Below are 20,647 nucleotides of genomic sequence, written 5' to 3' on the forward strand. Positions count from 1 at the left end.
TCTTGTCCTGTCACCAAGTACTCCATCACCTCATCCTTCACAATTGTTTCTAACATCTTCCCAACCACAGAGGTCAGGCTAACATGATGCTCCTTCCACCGTGCTTCACAGTTGGGATGAGGTTTTGGTGTTGGTATGCAGTGCCATTTTTCCTCCAAACATAACAGTGTGCATTTCTGCCAAAAAGTTCAATTTTTGTCTCATCTAACCACGGAACATTGTCCCAAAAACATTGTGGAACATCCAGGTGTCCTTCGGAAACTTGGGATGTGCAGCATTTTTTTGAGAGCTGTGGTTTCCTCTGAACACCATTCTTGTAATGTTTCTCCTAAAGTGGACACATGAACAGAGACTTTAGCAATTTCTAGAGATTTCTGTGGGTCTATTAATGTTACCCTTGGGTTCTGCTTCACTTCCTTCAGTACTGCACACTGTGCTCTTGGTGTGATCTTTGCAGAATGCCCACTCCTTAGGGAGAGTAGCAACAGTACTGAGTTTCCTCTATTTGTCGACAATTTCTCTTACCGTGGACTGATGAACATTCAGATCTTCAGAAATGTTTTTGTAGCCTTTTTGTGCTTCATGCATCTCTACGATTTTTCCTCTAAGGTCCTCTGAAACTTGTATTGATTGAGGCATGGTACACATAAACAGAACTTTCTTGAGAAGAGCAGGCTCATCAGTAACCTGACTTTGTGTGTCTTTTTTGTAGAACAGGGCATCTCTACAACCCACACCTCCAATCTCATCTCATCGATTGGAACACCTGACTCCTAATAGCTTTTGTTAAGGCATTACCCCAGAGGTTCACACACTTTTTTGAACCTAGACTGTGATTGTTTAAAAGGTGTATTCAGTATTAACGAGAAGTACAATTGTTTGATATTAGTTTAGGCAGATTGTTTTTGTCTATTATTGTGATTTAGATGAAAATCAGACCACATTTTATGAGTAATTAATGCAGAAAGCTAGTTATTGCAAAGTGGTCATAAACTTTTTCTTGGAACTGTAACTCATTACTCTAACTGATAATTTTTTTTGTGTTGCATGTTGCACCCTGACCAACATACCACCGCAAGATTCTAATACATGATCCTTGATCCTTTTGGAATCTCCTCCAGGAACTTTCCCAGCCCCTGCTGCAGTATGATCTTCTTCTCCAATTTTGCCACGCAGACCTTTCACTCTTGCAGTTACTGGTTCCCTCAATGTTCCCTTTTAGATCCAAACCACCAGATATTGTCCTTAGGACATCCCTGACTTCACCCCGTACCGTCCCTGAAGCTGAGTCTATAAACCAGACCACTGTCACCGACACCTGGGGTAGGGAGTGATATTGGTGTCGGGGAGATGAGGAACAGAAGAGGGGAAGGGAGGCCAGTTGGGAGGGGTGGGGTAGTGAACAGTAGGCGGTTTGGGTGCAGGGTATTAGACCAGACCGTGTTGGAGTGGGGACTGACGGCAATCAACCACTTCGGTCCAAGTTTCCATCTCCAGCAACGCGCCTGCGCTTCCGGCGCAGTTGGATGACGTTTTGGAGTCGCCGGTGCGATCCGGATTCGGATCCGTTGCTGAGGTTGGTGGTGGACGTAATCGGATTTTGCTCCGACTCCTGGATGGACTACACGGTTCATGAGGCGTGGAATGACGCCACCAACGTTTATCTGATGGCCGGACTGCTGAGTGTCGGGCTGCTGCTTTATGCGAGGAGGTGAGTCAGGCCCGGGCCTGGTTGGGGAGTGGGGGCAGTGGGTGGAATCCGGGTTCCCGCCGGGAGGGAGGGGGGCTGTGGATTGACAGACAGCGGTGATGAGAAAGGCGCAGCGAAATGGGGCTGAGCAGAATGAAGATTTCAGCAGCAGTCAGATGGGTCAAAGCCGAACACTTTGGGACCAGTTATATCACGGTACAAGGTACTGTGGCCTGTCCAGTCTATAGTGACCACTCAGCTTGTCCAATGTCCCCGTAAGCACTGAACATGTAACTACAGTACCTGTGTGTGTATATAGCAAACCCTAATCATCACCCGAACTATAACGGTTTCTGATGGTCTGAGTGGTACCTTATAAAGCCTCATCATTGTTTTATATTCTAGTCCCCTCGAAATAAATGCTTACATTGCATCCTCCTTCCTTACCATTGAGTCAACCTGCAAATTAACCTTTCAGTAATCCAACACGAGGACTCCCAAGTCCTTTTGCACGTCAGATTTTAAAAAAAAATTTCTCCCCGTTTAGAAAATAATTTGCGTCTGTATTTCTTCTACCAAAGTGCATGACCACTCGCTTTCCTCCACTGTATGTCATCTGCCACTCCTTTGCTTTTTCTTCCGATCTGTCCAAGCCCTTATACAGCCTAGCCCTTATACAGCCTACACACACAAACTGCTGGAGGAACTCAGCAGGCCAGGCAACATCTATGGAAACAAGTCGAGGAAAAAAGCTGAGGAGTAGATTTAAAAGGTGGGAGGAGGAGAAAGAGAAACACCCGGTGATAGGTTAAACCTGGAATGGGAGGGATGAAATAAAGAGCTGGGAAGCTGATTGGTGAAAGAGATAGAAGGCCATGAAAGAAAAGGAAGAAGGAGCACCAGAGGGAGGTGATGGCTGGTTGGTGTGTGTGGGCGCTGGTGGCTGAGAGTTTGGAAGGTGGTGGTGCATGTGTGAATGTGGTTTGGAACTTGTTGAGGGAAAGAGAGTGGGGAAGGAGCGGGAATTGCTGGGAGGGGGTTGCCTGGGTCCAGTAATGGCAGACGAGGTGAGAGGAGGGGCTGAGGGAAAGAGAGTGGAGAAGGAACGGGATAGGGATTTGGGATCAGAGGTAGGCAGCTGGGGAGAAATGGATTATTGTGAAGGGAGAAATAAAGTGAATAAGGAGATCGTGAGGGGATGGATGAATGAAAACCGAGACAAAGGGAATAAAAGAATAAGAAATGACAGTGGAGAGAGTTCTGAAAGTGAGGAAGATGAACAAGTTCAGAGAGGAGGTGTTGTCATAATTAGGTTTAATGAGAAGGCGCAAGGACACATGAAGAAAATTAACCCGTTTGTGCTAACAACAACTCTGGCAAATAAGATAGGGGAAATAGTATTTGCAAAAGTCCTTAATGATGGCAATCTATTGGTAAGATGTGTGAATGAGGAACAACTTGAGAAAGCACTCAAGCTAAAAGAGATAGGGAAATGCAAGGTGGAATATACAGGGAGGGTGGGAGCACGAAATGGTGGTTGTAAAGGAGTGATCACCGGTGTACCGATGAGTATAAACATGGAGGAGTTGAAGAGGAATATCAAAGGGGGGAAGTAATTAATGTTCTAAGACTGAAAACAACAAAGGAGGGAATGAAAAAAGAAAGTGAAACAGTATTGATTGAATTTGAAGAAGAAAGAGTGCCAAGGAAAGTGTTCCTGGGTTTCATGAGTTACCCAGTAAGGGTATATGTGCCAAAGCCATTGAGGTGCTATAATTGTCAAAGGTTTGGACACATAGCTAAAAACTGTAAAAGGCAGAGGAGATGTGCTAGATGTGGGGATGATCATAAATATGGAAAGTGCGGAACAGGAGTGGAACCAAAATGCTGTAATTGTGGAGGAGCTCATAATGTGGCGTATAGTGGGTGTGAGGTTATGAGACGGGAGAATAAAATTCAAGAAATAAGAGTGAAAAGAAAGATCACTTATGCAGAAGCTGTAAGAATGTCAAGAGAACAGAATAATGCTCCTAATGACCAGAGAGCAATAGGGATGCAAGAGATGCAGCGAAGAGTAAATGACAGGATTTATGTGGGGGGAAAAAGCTTTAGTAACATTCATTGCAGGAGTCATTAATAGTACGGCAGAGGTAAAGTCAAAAAGTGACAATTCAGCTGGTGGTCAAAGCAGCAGTAAACCATTTAGGGTTAGTAGGACTGACATGGGAAGAAGTGAGGGAGAACCTCACTAATCAGTCAAGCCAGGAAGTGTCATAGGTTGGTTAGTACTCATTATGGTGATTCTTTTGCAATGGAATGCAAGGAGTTTACTGGCCAATGGCCAGGAATTTAAGGAATTTATTAAGGAAATGGTTGTAAAACCGGATGTAGTGTGTATTCAGGAAACTTGGTTGAAACCAGCTTTAGACTTTGTGGTACATGGGTATACAATGATAAGGAAAGATGGAAATCTACGGGGAGGAGGAGGTTGTGCTATGTTAATCAAGCAAGGTATACCGTATAGAGTACTGGAAAAAGGAGACGATCAGGAATACATAGTGGTGGAAATATGGGAGAGAGGGGAGGGAGTGGTTATAATTAACTACTACAATCCATGTAAAAGGTTGGATTTGGACAGCCTACTAAGGATACAAGGACAAAATAGACATAAAGTAGTGTGGTGTGCAGATTTCAATGCTCACAGCACAATATGGGGGGATCCGATTACAGATTCAAATGGAACGGTAATTGAAGATTTGATGGAAGAAAGGGATTTGGTATGTATGAATGATGGTAGAGGAACAAGGATAAACATAACAACAGGAACTGAGTCGTTATTAGAGATTACGTTAGTGTCTAATGTCTTGGCTGGCATCAGTAACTGGGGAGTTTGGACTGCTTCAACAGTAGGCAGTGATCACTACCCAGTTTTATGTTCGGTAGGTGAAAGAGTTGAAATAAAACCAGGTGGGGGAGTCCCAAAGTGGGTGTTTGGAAAAGCAGATTGGGGTAAGTTCCAGAAGTTAAGTGAAGAAGCATTGACAAAGATTGACATTTCTGGAGATATAGATGAATTAAACAGTCAGGTGACTTCAGCAATTATTATGGCAGCAGAAGGATCTATACCCAGGAGTAAAAATAGGATGAATAGAAAAATAGTGCCATGGTGGACAGAGGAATGTTGTCAGGCTGTAAAAAACAGAAATAGAGCATTCAGGCTAGTTAAAAGAACCCATAATATGCAGCATTTGATTCAATATAAGAAGGCACAGGCAGTGGTGAGAAGAACTATACGTCAAGCTAAAAGGGCAAGTTGGAGTAGTTTTTGCAACAAAATAGGAAGAACAACGCCTGTGGGAGAGGTATGGGGAATGATTAAGAGGATGGGGGGAGATAGAAGGGATTGGGAGTATCCAGTAATGATATCTGAGGAGGAAACAGCAGTCTCCAGCAGGGATAAGGCTGAGATCATGGCCAAGTCATTTGTAAAGATACATAGTTCAGAAAATTTGTCTGAAGAAGGGAGAAGGAGAAGGGAAAGAACAATGAGTCAATACCCAGGTGTGTTAAACAGGAGGAAAGAAACAGATGATATAATTGATGATCCATTTACTTTGGTAGAAATGGTGAGAGCAATAAAGAGATCGAGACCAACCTCCCCAGGGAAAGATCTAATATGCTATGTTATGCTAAAAAATCTAGGAGAAGGAGCGCTCTTGAAGTTACTGCATTTTTACAACAGAGTGTGGGAGGAGGGAAGATTACCAAGTGTATGGAAAGGAGCAGTAGTAATTCCAATAAGGAAACCTGGCAAGGATCTGTCAAAACCCACTAGCTACAGGCAAATATATGTAAGGTAATGGAAAGGATGATAACTGAAAGGTTATCATATGATCTTGAGAAGAGAGGAATGCTGGCAAGTTATCAGAGTGGTTTAGGAAGGGAAGGAATTCCATGGACTCAGTGATAAGGTTAGAGACTTATATAAGAAAGGCCCAGGCAAATAAAGAATCAGTAGTTGCAGTGTTTTTTGACATTGAAAAAGCCTATGATATGATGTGGAAGGAAGGATTATTAATTAAACTGTACAAGATGGGGGTTGGGGGGAGAGTTTTTAATTGGATTAAAGATTTTTTGTTTGGTAGAAAAATTCAAGTTCGGATTGGATCAGAATTATCAAAACAGTACATAGTGGGAAATGGCACACCTCAGGGTAGTGTGATTAGCCCGTTACTTTTCATCATTATGATCAATGATGTCTTCAGAAAGGTACCAGTGGATATAGGTAGGTCACTGTTTGCGGATGATGGGGCCTTGTGGAAAAGAGGCAGGAACACGGAGCATATAATCAGGAAACTACAAGGAGCAATTGATGAAGTGGTAGAGTGAGGTTATGATTGGGGATGTAGATTTACAGTGGAAAAAACTCAAACTGTATTTTTCACTAGGAAAAGAATTGAAGTAGGGAAGAAGTTAAGGATGTATGGGATTGAATTAGAAAGGGTTAGATCATTTAAATTTCTGGAAGTTATATTTGATTCACGATTAACATGGGCAGACCATATCAGGAAAGTTGAGGAGAAATGTAAAAAAGTAATAAATGTGATGAGATGTTTGACTGATAGGGAATGGGGAGCAAGTTGTTCAGCATTAAAGAGAATGTATGTGGCTTTAGTAAGATCTGTGTTGGATTATGGAAGTGTAGCATATGGATCAGCAGCTAGGTCTCTTATAAGGAAACTGAATGTGATTCAGGCTCAGGTTTTGAGAGTGTGCAGTGGGGCTTTTAAAACATCACCAGTATCAGCCCTGCAGGTAGAAATGGGAACAATGCCTTTGGAATTAAGAAGGATGCAATTGATGGCAAACTACTGGGTTAATTTGCAGGGACACAATGATTCTCACCCTGCTAAAGGAGTGTTGCAGGAGTCCTGGGAAAATGGGAGGTTTCAGAGGGAAAACTTTAGTCGGGTAGGGAATGATATTGCTAGATCATGTGGAGTGTTTGATCTAAGGATAAGTCCTTCAGTAGTTTATCCGGTTGTAGCTCCATGGAAGCTGGTATGGCCTGACGTAGACTGGCATTTGTTAGAGGTAAAAAGGAAAGTATAAAACTGATTTGGTAAGTGCATTTAACTGTTATGTGATGGAAAAGTATAGTGATTATACTCAGGTCTATACAGATGGTGCTAAGGAACCTGAGACAGGAGTGACAGGGTTTGGGGTAGCTGTGTTGGCAGTGTTGGTTGCGTTGCATTGGGTGGAGAAAACTAAAGTAGTCAAAGCGTTGATATGCTCAGATTCATCTTCAGTACCAGCAAATTTAAGGTCTTCTCACTCAAACAGCTGGCAAGATGTACTTCATGAAGTGCTTCAGTCAGTCACAAGAGTTGCAAATCAGGGAGGTCAGGTTAAATTTCTATGGGTTCCAGCTCATGTAGGGGTGAAGGGCAATGAAAGGGTGGATGAGTTGGCAAAGAGGGCAATAAAGAAAGAAAATATAGAAATGCACATTAGTATTAGTAAAGCAGAGGTTAAGTGTGTAATCTGGGAAAAAATTAACCAAATGTGGCAAGAAAGATGGGACAGGGAGGGGAAAGGGAGGCATTTATATCAAATACAAAAAAGTGTTGCAGGTACTAGGGTAGGAAGCAGAAGAGAGGAAATTGTGTGGACTAGGTTAAGGCTGGGGCATTGTGCACTAAACCAAACACTGAAATTGATAGGGAAACACCAGACAGGACTGTGACAATAGACAATAGGTGCAGAAGTAGACCATTTGGCCCTTCAAGCCTGCACCGCCATTTTGAGATCATGGCTGATCAACTACTATCAATACCCGGTTCCTGCCTTGTCCCCATATCCCTTGATTCCCCTATCCATAAGATACCTATCTAGCTCCTTCTTGAAAGCATCCAGAGAATTAGCCTCCACTACCTTCCGAGGCAGTGCATTCCAGACCCCCACAACTCTCTCTGGGAGAAGGAGTTTTTCCTTAACTCTGTCCTAAATGACCTACCCCTTATTCTCAAACCATGCCCTCTGGTGCTGGACTCTCCCAGCATCTGGAACATATTTCCTGCCTCTATCTTGTCCAATCCCTTAATAATCTTATATGTTTCAATCAGATCCCCTCTCAATCTCCTTAATTCCAGCGTGTACAAGCCCAGTCTGTCTAACCTCTCTGCGTAAGACAGTCCAGACATCCCAGGAATTAACCTCGTGAATCTACGCTGCACTTCCTCTACAGCCAGGATGTCCTTCCTTAACCCTGGAGACCAAAACTGTACACAGTACTCCAGGTGTGGTCTCACCAGGGCTCTGTACAAATGCAAGAGGATTTCCTTGCTCTTGTACTCAATTCCCTTTGTAATAAAGGCCAACATTCCATTAGCCTTCTTCACTGCCTGGTGCACTTGCTCATTCACCTTCAGTGACTGATGAACAAGGACTCCTAGATCTCTTTGTATTTCTCCCTTACCTAACTCTACACCGTTCCGATAATAATCTGCCTTCCTGTTCTTACTCCCAAAGTGGATAACCTCACACTTATTCACATTAAACGTCATCTGCCAAGTATCTGCCCACTCACCCAGCCTATCCAAGTCACCCTGAATTCTCCTAACATCCTCATCACATGTCACAGTGCCACCCAGCTTAGTATCATCAGCAAATTTGTGTGAGGAATGTCAGGAAGAGGAGTCAGTAGAGCATGTAGTTCTGAGTTGCAGGAAGTATGGGATACAGAGAGAGATGATGAGAATTAATCTAAGGGAATTGGGGGTGCAGGAATTCACATTAAAAGGGTTGCTGGGCATGGGTGAGAGAACACAGGTCAGGGTATTTTTAGCTTTCTTAAGGAGTACAGGGTTTTTTTTATAGGATATGATGGATAAACAGAAATAGGGTACTAGGATGGGGAGGATAAAGTGTAGGTTAGGGTATGTGTATGTGTGCGATTGGGTGAAGGGATTTAGAATGTGAGTCCATCGCATACTCCGGAGCAGAAGGTGGCGGTAATGCACCATTAAGCTGGGTGCCAACTGCCGTAAAACAAGACAGAGAGAGAGAGAGAGGGAGGTGATGGGCAGGCAGAGAGTATTCCAAAGTGGAGTATTCTGTTTGGGTAGCCACTCAGATTGGAGGAAGAACACCTTGTATTCCACTTGGGTAGCCTCCAACCTGATGGCATGAACGTCAATTTCTGGAACTTCTGATAAACCCCCCCCCCCCCCCCCCCCGCCCTTCCCCTTCATTTCTCAACCCCTTTTCCCTCTCTCACCTTGTCTCCTTGCAGCCGACCAGAATAGGCTCCCTTTATTCCCATTCTTTGCCTCCTGTCAATCAGCCACTACTTTATCTGTGCTTGAATCTTTCATGTAACATCATGGACTCATAATTTGTTAAGCAACCTCATTTGTGGCACCTTGTCAAAGGTCTTCTAAAACTCCAAATTCACAACATCCACCAATTCTCCTTTGCCTATCCTGCTTGTTATTTCTTCAAAGAATACCAACAATTTGTCAGGCAAAATATTCCCTTAAAGAAACCATGCTGACTATGGCCTATTGTATCATGTGCCTCCAAGTACCCTGATACCTCATCCTTAACAAACACCTCCAACATCTTCCCAAGCACTGAGGTCAGACTAACTTGCCTATAATTTTCTTTCTTCTGCCTCTCTCCATTCTTGAAGAGTGGAGTGACATTTGCAATTTTTCAATCTTCAGGGACCATTCCAGAATCTACTGATTGTTGGAAGATCATTATCAATGCCTCCTTGATCTCTTCAGCCACCTCTTTCAGAGCTCTGGGGTGTGCACCATCTGGTCCAGGTGACTTAGAGACCATCAGACATGGAGCAGAATAGAATTGGGCCATCTGGCCATTCGAGTTTGCTCCAGCATTCAATCATAGCTGATCCTTTTTTTTACTTTCCTCCTCAACCCCAGTTCCCGGCATTCTCCCTATAACCTTTAATGCCATATCCAATCAAGAAACTATCAATCTCTGCCTTAAATACACCCAATGACCTGGCCTCCACAGCTGCACATGGCAACAAATTCCACAAATTCACCGCCCTTTCGCTAGAGAAATATCTCCACATCTCTGTTTAAAAAGGGCACCCCTCTAACCTGAGGCTATGACCTCCTGTCCTAAACTCTCCCACCATGGGAAATATCCTTTTGATATCTACTCTTGTCTAGGTCTTTCAATATTCAGAAGGTTTCAATGAGATCCCCCCTCATCCTTCTGAATTCCAGCGAGCACAGACCCAGAGCCATCAACATTCCTCATGTGATAACCCTTTCATCCCTGGAATCTTCCTTATGAACCTCCTGTGGACCTTCTCCAATGCCAGCACATCTTTTCTAAGATGAGGGGCCCAAAACTGTTCACAATACTCAAGGTGAGGCCTCACCAGTGTCTTATAAAGCCTCAGCATCACCTCCTTGCTCTTGTATTCTAGACCTCTTGAGATGAATGCTAACATAGCATTTCCCTTCCACACCACTGACTCTACCTACAAGTTAACCTTCAGGGTGTTCTGCACAAAGACTCCCAAATCCCTTTGCATCTCAGATTTTTGGATTTTCTCCCCGTTTAGAAAGTAGTCTGCACATTTATTTCTACTACCAAAGTGCATGACCATGCATTTTCCAATATTGTATTTCATTTGCCACTTTTTTGCCCATTCTCCTAATCTGTCTAAGTCCTTCTGCATCCTACCTGTTTCTTCAACATTACCTGCCCCTCCACCAATTTTCATTTCATCTGCAAACTTGGCAACAGAGCCATCTATTCCATCATCTAAATCATTGATATACAGCATAAAAAAAGCGGTGCCAACACTGATCCCTGCGGAACACCACTAGTCACTGGCAGCCAACCAGTCAAGGATCCTTTTATTCCCAGTCACTGCCTCCTACCAATCAGCCAATGCTCTAACCATGCTAGTAACTTTCCTGTAATACCATGCACTCTTAACTTGGTAAGCAGCCTCATGTGTGGGACCTTGTCAAAGGTCTTCTGAAAGTCCAACCTTGACTACCTTCAGACCTTTCAGTTTCCCGAAGAACCTTCTCCCTAGAAATGGTAACTTCACACACTTCATGCCCCTGACACCTAGAACTTCCACCATGAAGACTGATGCAAAATATTTATTCAGTTTGCCCGCCATTTCGTTGTCCCCGATTACTATCTCTCCAGTTCTGTTTTCCAGTGGTTGGATGTCCATTCTTGCCTTTCTTTGTCACTTCATCATAGAGCACGAATCATACATGAAACCAAGTTCTTCACCTTTACTCATAATACTTCTAGCTTTAAAATGGACACACTTCAAACTATCTAGAAACATAGAAAACCTACAGCACAATACAGGCCCTTAGGCCCACAAAGTTGTGCTGAATATGTCCCTACCTTAGAAATTACCAGGCTTACCTGTAACCCTCTATTTTACTAAGCTCCATGTACCTATCCAAAAGTCTCTTAAAAGACCCTATTGTATCAGCCACCACCACTGTTGACAGCAGCGCATTCCACACATTTGCCACTCTCTGTGTAAAAAAACTTACCCCTGACATCTCCACTGTACCTACTCCCGAGCACCTTAAACCTGTGCCCTCTTGTGTAAGCCATTTCAGCCCTGGGGAAAAAACCTCTGACTATCCACACAATCAATGCCTCTCATCATTTTATACAGCTCTATCAGGTCACCTCTCATCCTCCGTTGCTCCAAGGAGAAAAGGCCGAGTTCACCCAAACTGTTTTCATAAGGCATGCTCCCCAATCCAGGCAACATCCTTGTAAATCTCCTCTGCACCCTTTCTATGGTTTCCACATCCTTCCTGTAGTGAGGTGACCAGAACTGAGCACAGTACTCCAAGTGGGGTCTGACCAGGGTCCTATATAGCTGCAACATTACCTCTCGGCTCCTAAATTGAATTTGACGATTGATGAAGGCCAATACACCATATGCCTTCTTAACCACAGAGTCAACCTGCGCAGCTGCTTTGAGCGTCCTATGGACTCGGACCCCAAGATCCCTCTGATCCTCCACACTGCCAAGAGTCTTACCATTAATACTATAATCTGCCATCATATTTGACCTACCAAAATGAACCACTTCACACTTACTTGGGTTGAACTCCATCTGCCACTTCTCAGCCCAGTTTTGCATCCTATCAATGTTCCGCTGTAACCTCTGACAGCCCTCCACACTATCCACAGCACCTCCAACGTTTGTGTCATCAGCAAACTTATTAACCCATCCCTCCACTTCCTCATCCAGGTCATTTATAAAAATCACAAAGAGTAAGGGTCCCAGAACAGGGACACCACTGGTGACCAACCTCCATGCAGAATATGACCTGTCTACAACCACTCTTTGCCTTCTGTGGGCAAGCCAGTTCTGCATCCACAAAACAATGTCCCCTTGGATCCCATGCTTCCTTACTTTCTCAGTAAGCCTTGCATGGCGTACCTTATGAAATGCTTTGCTGAAATCCACTACATCTACTGCTCTTCCTTCATCAATATGTTTAGTCACATCCTCAAAAAATTCAATCAGGCTCGTAAGGCACGACCTGCCTTTGACAAAGCTATGCTGACTATTCCTAATCATATTATACCTCTCCAAATGTACATAATCCTGCCTCTCAGGATCTTCTCCATCAGCTTACCAACCACTGAGGTAAGACTCACTGGTCTATACTTTCCCGGGCTATCTCTACTCCCTTTCTTGAATAAGGGAACAACATCTGCAACCCTCCACTCCTCCAGAACCTCATTCCCCAATGGATTCCCCATAGAAGATGCAAAGATCATCGCCAGAGGCTCAGCAATCTCCTCCCTCCCATCCCACAGTAGCCTGGGGTACATCTCATCCAGTGACTTATGCAACTTGATGCTTTCCAAAAGCTCCAGCACATCCTCTTCCTTATATCTACATGCTTAAGCTTTATGGTCCGCTGCAAGTCAACACTACAATCACCAAGATCCTTTTCCATAGAGAAAACTGAAGTAAAGTATTCATTAAGTACCTCTGCTATTTCCTCTGGTTCCATACACACTTCCCCACTGTCATACTTGATAGGTCCTATTCTCATAAGGCATGCTCCCCAATGCAAACAACATCCTTGTAAATCTTCTCTTCACCCTTTCTATGGCTTCCACATCCTTCCTGTAGTGAGGCGACCAGAATTGAGCACAGTAATCCATAGGACTATCAGCACTGTTACACAGGTTGACTCTGTGGTTAAGAAGGTATACGGTGCATTGCCCTTCATCAATCATGGGATTGAGTTTAAGAGCTGAGAGATAATGTTGCAGCTATATAGGACCCTGGTCAGACCCTGTTTGGAGCACTGTGCTCAGTTCTGGTCGCCTCACTACAGGAAGGATGTGGAAACCACAGAAAGGGTGCAGAAGAGATTTACAAGGATGTTGCTTAGGAAAATAGAGGGCTATGGGTAAAGCCTAGGTAGTTCTAAGGTAAGGACATGTTCAACACAGCTTTGTGGGCCGAAGGGCCTGTGTTGTGCTGTAGGTTTTCTATGTTTAGTTCTCTCTCTTAACCACATATATGTGATAGGCACTGTGGGGAGGTTACAGTGTATCAGCAAACATGAAAAGTTAAAGTATTTGAAGGATTTTGTAATGTTGGATTTCTAAAAGGATGAGTAGTTAAGTGACCTGATTTGATTTGTTACCTTGCTGATTTGAGAGCATTTCTTTCAGAAATAAAAGACAGATCATGAGAATATTCACTGTCCCTCCTCCTGGTAATTCCAGTCCAGAGCCCAACTTCTATGACAACCTACAGAAGGTTCGCTTACGCCAGCAACTGGACATGTACTCAATTGGTAAGCACATTAGGCAACTGGTTACATACTCGATTGATAAGCCCGTTAGCAACTGGACATGATTGGTAAGCATGTACCTGATTGGTAAGCATGTTAGTCACTGGACGTGTACCCAATTGGTAAGCACGTTAGCAACTGGACATGATTGGTAAGCATGTTAGTCACTGGACGTGTACCCAATTGGTAAGCACGTTATTATCTGGACATGTATCCAATTTGTAAGCATGCTAGTAACTGGACATGTACCCGATTGGTAAACAAATTCGTAACTGGACATGTACCTGATTGGTAAACACATTAGTAACTGGACATGTACCAGATTAGTAAGCATATTAGTAACTGGACATGTAATCGATTGGTAAGCATGTCAGTAACTGGACAGGTACCAGATTGGTAAGCATGTTAGGCACATTAGTGAAACCATTTTAGTTTTGAATTGGATAATCTCTAGTGTCTCTGTGGATTTATTAAATTAAGGAAGTAATTTTACAGAATAAACTACTTTTCACTTAGAAGCCATTCTTTGGTGTAACATCACTGATGTAACTAGCACTTGTGACCTGTGTCTACCGGTGTTTGATCGCTTCCAAAACATTTTGACCTCTTGACCGTTCCGGAATTTAATCACTTGATCATTGACAACTATGCCCTCCTCCTGGTAATACCAGTCCAAAGTCCAACTTCTGTGACAACCTTGCATTAGGGTTCACATATTTCTCAATTTCTGATGGAGGGAGTCAGTCTTCCTTTGTTTTCTTTATTTTCACCTGCCTGCAAGAAAATGAATCTCAAGAAGGTATATGTTAGCATGTGTACTTGCATAATAAATGTACTTAGATTTTAATTCTCTGCCCCAGAGAGTACATCATTGAGAGTATTTAAAGAGGAAGAAGATAATTGAAGATGATTGAAGTGAAGGCTGATGGGAACTGGCCACAGAGGATGAGTTTGGACCTGGTGGATTTAGTGAGCACATTGAGTATTAGGGCCATCTGAAAGGGCTGACTGATCAACTCCTGTCTTTTTTTTTCAGATTCTGCCACTTATTTACCTTTTTAAACCATTCCTTATAACTATTTCTTTAGTCATCTGCCTTAAATCATACAAAGGACAGTGGAGAAAGTGACAAATGTCCTAGTTTAAATTCTGATTTTGTGGACGTAGCCCCCAGCAACCAGCCTGCTCCTCCTTGGGAGGGACAGAGGCAGGGGTCTCTGTCATTCCTCTTGACTGCTGTCAGAGTTTCTAACCTGGGATTGCATGCCCACTCCCAGATTCACCTGCCTCTGCAGCAGGCCCCTGCAAACCTGGTAGCCTGATTTTACGTAATAAACTCCAGTCTTCAAAGCGATGTGACAATATAGTTCTTGAACTTGATTTTAAATTGTTAATTACTCTTCAAAACGGAAATATGTATTTTTATTTTAACAATTATATTTACTGTATAATTATATTTATGTATAAGTTAAACAATAAGAATAAATTTTCCCTTTCTGGTCTTGTGTGTTCAGTTCCATCTTGCATTTTATGATAATTCCGCAGCATTTGGATATTTTCCAAATTGACGGTTTGAAATAAATACAACTTGAGATATAGTTCACAGAGTTATTCCTACGTCTCTTGGTTCGCCGCTCCCACATGGGAGGAGTTCACATATTGTACAAGCAAGGTTATCAGTAAAGTTCATTTTAATTTCCTGCATGCTGCTGTGCTGGTGTGTGCTCTGCACTATCCCTCAGTAATCAGCACAACAGTTCACTGTGTTGAATGATTTGAATGAAAGCTGTTTGATCTGAGATGGTAGCTGTTTATATGATTCACAGCAACAGTTCCAGATTTTAGTTAATATCCACTACATGCTGAATTTGACTTATTCCGTGCACTAGAGGGCAATTTGGCTGTCCTACTATCAGACTGGAGTTTATCATCTCAGCAGTTCCTGCCTTGCTCTTCCTGGTGACTGCAGTTCTTTACAATTGGGATTTTTGTATTTTTAAATGTACGTATTGTTGCTATTGTGTAATGGTATGTGGTGTATTGGCCTTGGCTTTCATTAGTCAGGAGATAGAGTTCAAGAGCTGTGAGGTAACGTTGCAGCTCTATAAAACTCTAGTTAGACCACACTTGAAGTATTGTGTTCTGTTCTGATTGCTCATTATAGGAGGGATGTGGAAGCTTTAGAGATGGTGCAAGGGAGATTTACCAGGATGCTGTCTGGAAGAGAGAGCATGTCTTACAAGGATAAGTTGAGTGAGCCTTGCTTTTCTCTTTGGAGGCAAGGAAGATGAGAGCTGACTTAATGGAGATGTGTAACACGAGAGGTGTATGAGAAACGTTGTTTGGGACAGCCAGACTCAGATTCCTAGGATGGCAATGGCCAATACTAGAAAACACCAACCTTTGTATCATTTGCAAATGTACTAACCCACCCTTCCACTTTCTCAACAAAATCGTTTATAAAAAAATCACAAATCAGTCAAGTTTGTTGTCATTTAACTATATACATGTATATAACGTATATAACCATATAAAGAATATAGAATTGAGACAACGTTTCTCTGAACCAGGGTGTAAAGCAGAGTAGTACACATAACCCACAATAACTTTGTGAAGGTAAGGATAAAATCTACAGATGAATCACACAAGTAACAAACTGAAGTGCATTAATATTAAATATCGTAAGGTACGGAACAGTGACACTTCAGATACAATGTGGTTAGCAGGGAGTTCAGAAGCCTAATGGCCTGGGGGAAGAAACAGTTTCTCATCCTGACTGTTCTTGTTTTTATGCATCGTAGTCTCCTGCCTGATGGTAGAAGATCAGAGGATGATGGATGGGTGGGATTCTTAATACTTAGGGCTCTGCATACACAGCACTTCTGAAAACTCCCCAGTGGATGGTCGGGAGACCCCTGTGATCCTTTCAGCCATTCTCACAGTCCTTAGTAGGGACTTCTGGTCCAATGCTCGACTGCTCCCATTCCAGATGGAGATGCAACTCATCAGGACACTCTCAACGGTGCTCCTAGAAAATGCAGTTAAGATGGGGTGTGGAAACCTTGCTTGCCTCAATCTTCTTAGGAAGTGGAGGCACTGCAGTGCCATCTTGTTAGGTAATGTTATGGGACCAGATGAGGTAATGCATGATGTAGAGCTTCCAGAACAGATCCCTGCACAACACAACAGGTTACTGACCTCCAGGCAGAATATTCTCCATCTACAACCATCCTCTGCCTTCTGTGGGTAATCTAATTCTGAATCCACATAGCTAAATTTCTCTGGATCTCATGCCTCCTGACTTTCTGAATGAACCTGCCAATGGCAACCTTATCAAACACCTTATTAAAATCCTTATTCACCACATTCACTGCTCTATCTTCATCAATGTGCTTTTGTCACATCCTCAAAGATTATAACTCTGATCAGCTGCTAATTCTTTATTTGTAGTTGTGTATAATATCAGCAAGTTTCTTTGTATTGGATCTTTGCTCTCGTCAACTAAGATTCTTCCCAAATCGGAACTTGTGATTTAACGTACCAATCTGCGACCTGAAATAAACTTTTAATAAAATGTTTTTATATTTAACTAATAATTTCAAAAGCAAGGTGGTTCTGCTTTCATTTTAAGTATATTAACATGTTATTTTGATTATTTCAGCACGCAAGTACGAGCAAGAGCAGGGACAGTTGGACAGCGTACAGCTTACAATGGAATGATACTTCTAATGCCATTATTGATAGAAATAGAAGAGTGTGTGGGACAGTTGGACAAGCTAGAAAACCCAATAAATTGCTCCTTCAAAGACCGAAATTGGTGGTAAGATGCTGGGAATTGAACATTTAATACACACATCCACAGGACTACTAAACAAGAGACGTAGAGGTTACTTTCCACCTCACTGAAAATATTTTTCCATCTTTCACGTGTAACAGCAATCATGTCAGTTGTGAAATTTTTCTCCTGAGGAATATGGAAAAGGGAATCAAGATCCCCAGAACGCTGGTGTTAATACATCTAAGTTGAGTAACTGCTTCCTTAACCTGGTACCATGACCAACCCAAAGTTTTCGAAGTTTGTATTACTGGATTACTGAGAATGTTTGTTTTTGAGGATTGAATTTGTTATGAATGACTGGATTGTTTTCAATTAGGGGTTAAATCAAACAATTCCAATATAAGATTCCTACATACAGAGCTTGGTTTAACATAAACAAAAATGTATTGGTCAAAGTGCAACTTTGTTATAGAACAGAACAGCACATTCGGTCCACTATGTTGTGCTGACCTTAAAACCTACTCTAAAATTCATCTAACTCTTCCCTCCCACATAATCCTTCATTAGTGCCTAACTAGAGTCTCTTAAATTTCCCTTGTGCATCTGCCTCTACCACCACCCCTGGCAGGATGCTCCATGGACTTGCTACTCCGTGTATTAAAAAAAAACTTAACCTCTGTCATCTATTCTATCTTGTGAGATGTTACTGATACTTGGTATAAAATTTTAATTCACCGTAAAAGTTAGAATTATATGGCTTATAAAAGAAGAAATAATGTTCACAGAATTATTTTAAAATGAAAATACTCTGATCAATGGTCAGATAATTTTCTGTTTTTCCTTTTTCACAACATCTTCTGCTATTGAGGTGTCCATGGGCATTTGTGGATTTGAGTGTCATTTTGCCGATAACTCTAGAACATGTAATGTTCAGTTCCCTGCCTTTCAGCAGGGGTTACTGGCTAATGAGCTAGGATGAGAAGCGGAACGTCACCTCTATCTCTGCAGCTGTTGGAATCATAGACAAATGTAAATTCAGGACTTGACAGATTTTGAATTAAGATATTTCTGATCTGTTTGCTACTCAGTGTGCAATTTATAGGGCAGGCATCTTCAGGAATTCGTGCATCGGTAATTTTTCAGCTCCCTGAGGAGGTTGTTTTGGTGGTATGTTTCTGAATGGTGACTTGGTTTTGATTGTGATGTATCTAGGTTTGACCCCAAAAACAAATGGACAGCAACTCTGCTCCACAAATTACATTTCAGTCAGTGTTAATTTGACTGGGTGAATATTTATGCTTTCTTTGAAAATATCTGAAAATGTTATCAATAAAATATTTTTTAAATGCTTTGCATTGTCAATTAGAGTGTTAATATTTTTGTGTGAGTCCATTGTTTTCTGATTTATGTAGAAGGAAGTGTCAATTATTTTTGTATAGGAAGTAGTTTCATCCGGACTTCACACATCAAAGACTAGATTCAACCGAGTTTACGTCAGCCAGATGCCTAGCAGTCAAAGTATTCTGATAGTCACAATTTTAAGTCAACAATTTAGCTGAGAGAACTAAATGTCATATTTCCAAGTTTAACAGTGATGTACAAAAAATGTGGAAGCTGAGTACTGGACAGTATGTAAAGAGACTTGGAAATACAGAGATGCTCAGTGAGTGGTAAGAAATGGCAGGAAGCAAAATTATTGGAAATGACAGTGAAGTTAGAAACAACACAATACAGGCCCTTCGGCCCACAAAGTTGTGCCAAACATGTCCCAACCATAGAAATTACTAGGGTTACCCATAGCCCTCTATTTTTCTAAGCCCCATGTACCCATCCAAAAGTCTCTTAAAAGACCCTATCGTATCTGCCTCCACCACCGTTGCCGGCAGCCCATTCCACGAGTTCACCACTCTGCGTAAAAAAATCTTACCCTTGACATCTCCTCTGTACCTACTTCCAGCGCCTTAATCCTGTGCCCTCTTGTGGCAGCCATTTCAGCCCTGGGAAAAAGCCTCTGACTATCCACACGATCAATGCATCTCATCATTTTATACATCCTTATGAGGTCACCTCTCATCCTCCGTCGCTCCAAGAACAAAAAGCCGAGTTTACTCAACCTGTCTTTATATGGCATGCTTCCCAATCCAGGCAACATCTTTGTAAATCTTCGCTGCACCCTTTCTATGATTTCCACATCCTTCCTGTAGTAAGGCGATCAGAACTGAGCACAGTAATTCAAGTGGGGTCTGACCAGGGTTCAGTTCCTTGATTGATGCAGGCCAATACACCATACACCTTCTTAACCACAGAGTCAACCTGTGCAGCAGCTTTGAGCGTCCAATGGACTTGGACCCCAAGGTCCCTCTGATCCTGCACACTGCCAAGAGTCTTACCATTAATACTATATTCTGCCATCATATTTAACCTACCAAAATGAACCACTTCACACTTATCTGGGTTGAACTCCATCTGCCACTTCTCAGCCCAATTTTGCATCCTATCAATGTCCCACTGTAACCTCTGACAGCCCTCCACACTATTCACAACATCCCCAACCTTTGTGTCGTCAGCAAACTTACTAACACATTCCTCCACTTGCTCATCCAGGTTGTTTATAAAAATGATGAAGAGTAAGGATCCCGGAAGAGATCCCTGAGGCACACCACTGGTGACCAACCTCCATGCAGAATATGACCTGTCTACAACCACTCTTTGCCTTCTGTGGGCAAGCCAGTTCTGGATCCACAAAGCAATGTCCCCTTGGATCCCATGCCTCCTTACTTTCTCAATAAGCCTTGCATGGGGTACCTTATCAAATGCCTTGCTGAAATCCATATACACTACCTCTACTGCTCTTCCTTCATCAATGTGTTTAGTCACAAGTTCTCCACAAAGTGCATTAAACAGAGAGTGTTACTAAATGAGAAGAGGTAATGGTGTTCAAAGGGATCCAGAAGACATTGAAAGACAGTATCTGCATACTGATGGCTTTTTAGAGCAGCTTGTAGTTGAGCCCACTAGCAGATTAGCTATTCTGGTTTGAGCAAGTGAGAAGTTAAAGTCAGATGTATCAGTGTCATAGTGGAGTATAGGGAATTACAGAGGCATAAGAGAGGAGTTGGCCTGGGATGATTGAGGAGAAAAAACACTGGCAGGGATGATGGCAGAGCAGCAATGGCTGGAGTTTCTGAAAGCAATTCGGAAGGCAGGATATGTAGTTCCCAAAGAGGATAAGTATTCTAAAAGAAAGATGACACAAATGTGGCTAACCAGATCAGTCAGAGCCAGCATAAAGGTCAAAGAGAAGCTAACGTTGGACTC

General features: G+C 42.4%; 1 protein-coding gene across 1 annotated transcript; it reads left to right on the forward strand.

Moving 5' to 3' along the window:
• The first annotated feature begins 1,455 nt into the window (after window positions 1–1,455).
• On the forward strand, window positions 1,456–18,691 carry smim19 (small integral membrane protein 19). Its single transcript, XM_073064013.1, has 3 exons — window positions 1,456–1,711; window positions 13,430–13,554; window positions 17,213–18,691. The coding sequence occupies exons 1-3, from the start codon at window positions 1,527–1,529 to the stop codon at window positions 17,269–17,271; spliced, it is 369 nt and encodes a 122-aa protein (XP_072920114.1). The 5' UTR covers window positions 1,456–1,526; the 3' UTR covers window positions 17,272–18,691.
• The last annotated feature ends 1,956 nt before the right edge of the window (window positions 18,692–20,647 follow it).

This window comes from Hemitrygon akajei, chromosome 13 (genome assembly GCF_048418815.1).
Source record: "Hemitrygon akajei chromosome 13, sHemAka1.3, whole genome shotgun sequence".
Taxonomy (NCBI): domain Eukaryota; kingdom Metazoa; phylum Chordata; class Chondrichthyes; order Myliobatiformes; family Dasyatidae; genus Hemitrygon; species Hemitrygon akajei.

What these genes read in the sequence shown, in the direction of transcription:
- smim19 (XM_073064013.1), top strand. Translation starts at nt 1,527, where the DNA reads ATGACGTTTTGGAGTCGCCGGTGCGATCCGGATTCGGATCCGTTGCTG. An exon ending in CTGCTGCTTTATGCGAGGAG is followed by an intron (nt 1,712 to 13,429) that starts GTGAGTCAGGCC and finishes CATTTCTTTCAG; the next exon opens with AAATAAAAGACAGATCATGA. An exon ending in ACTGGACATGTACTCAATTG is followed by an intron (nt 13,555 to 17,212) that starts GTAAGCACATTA and finishes TGATTATTTCAG; the next exon opens with CACGCAAGTACGAGCAAGAG.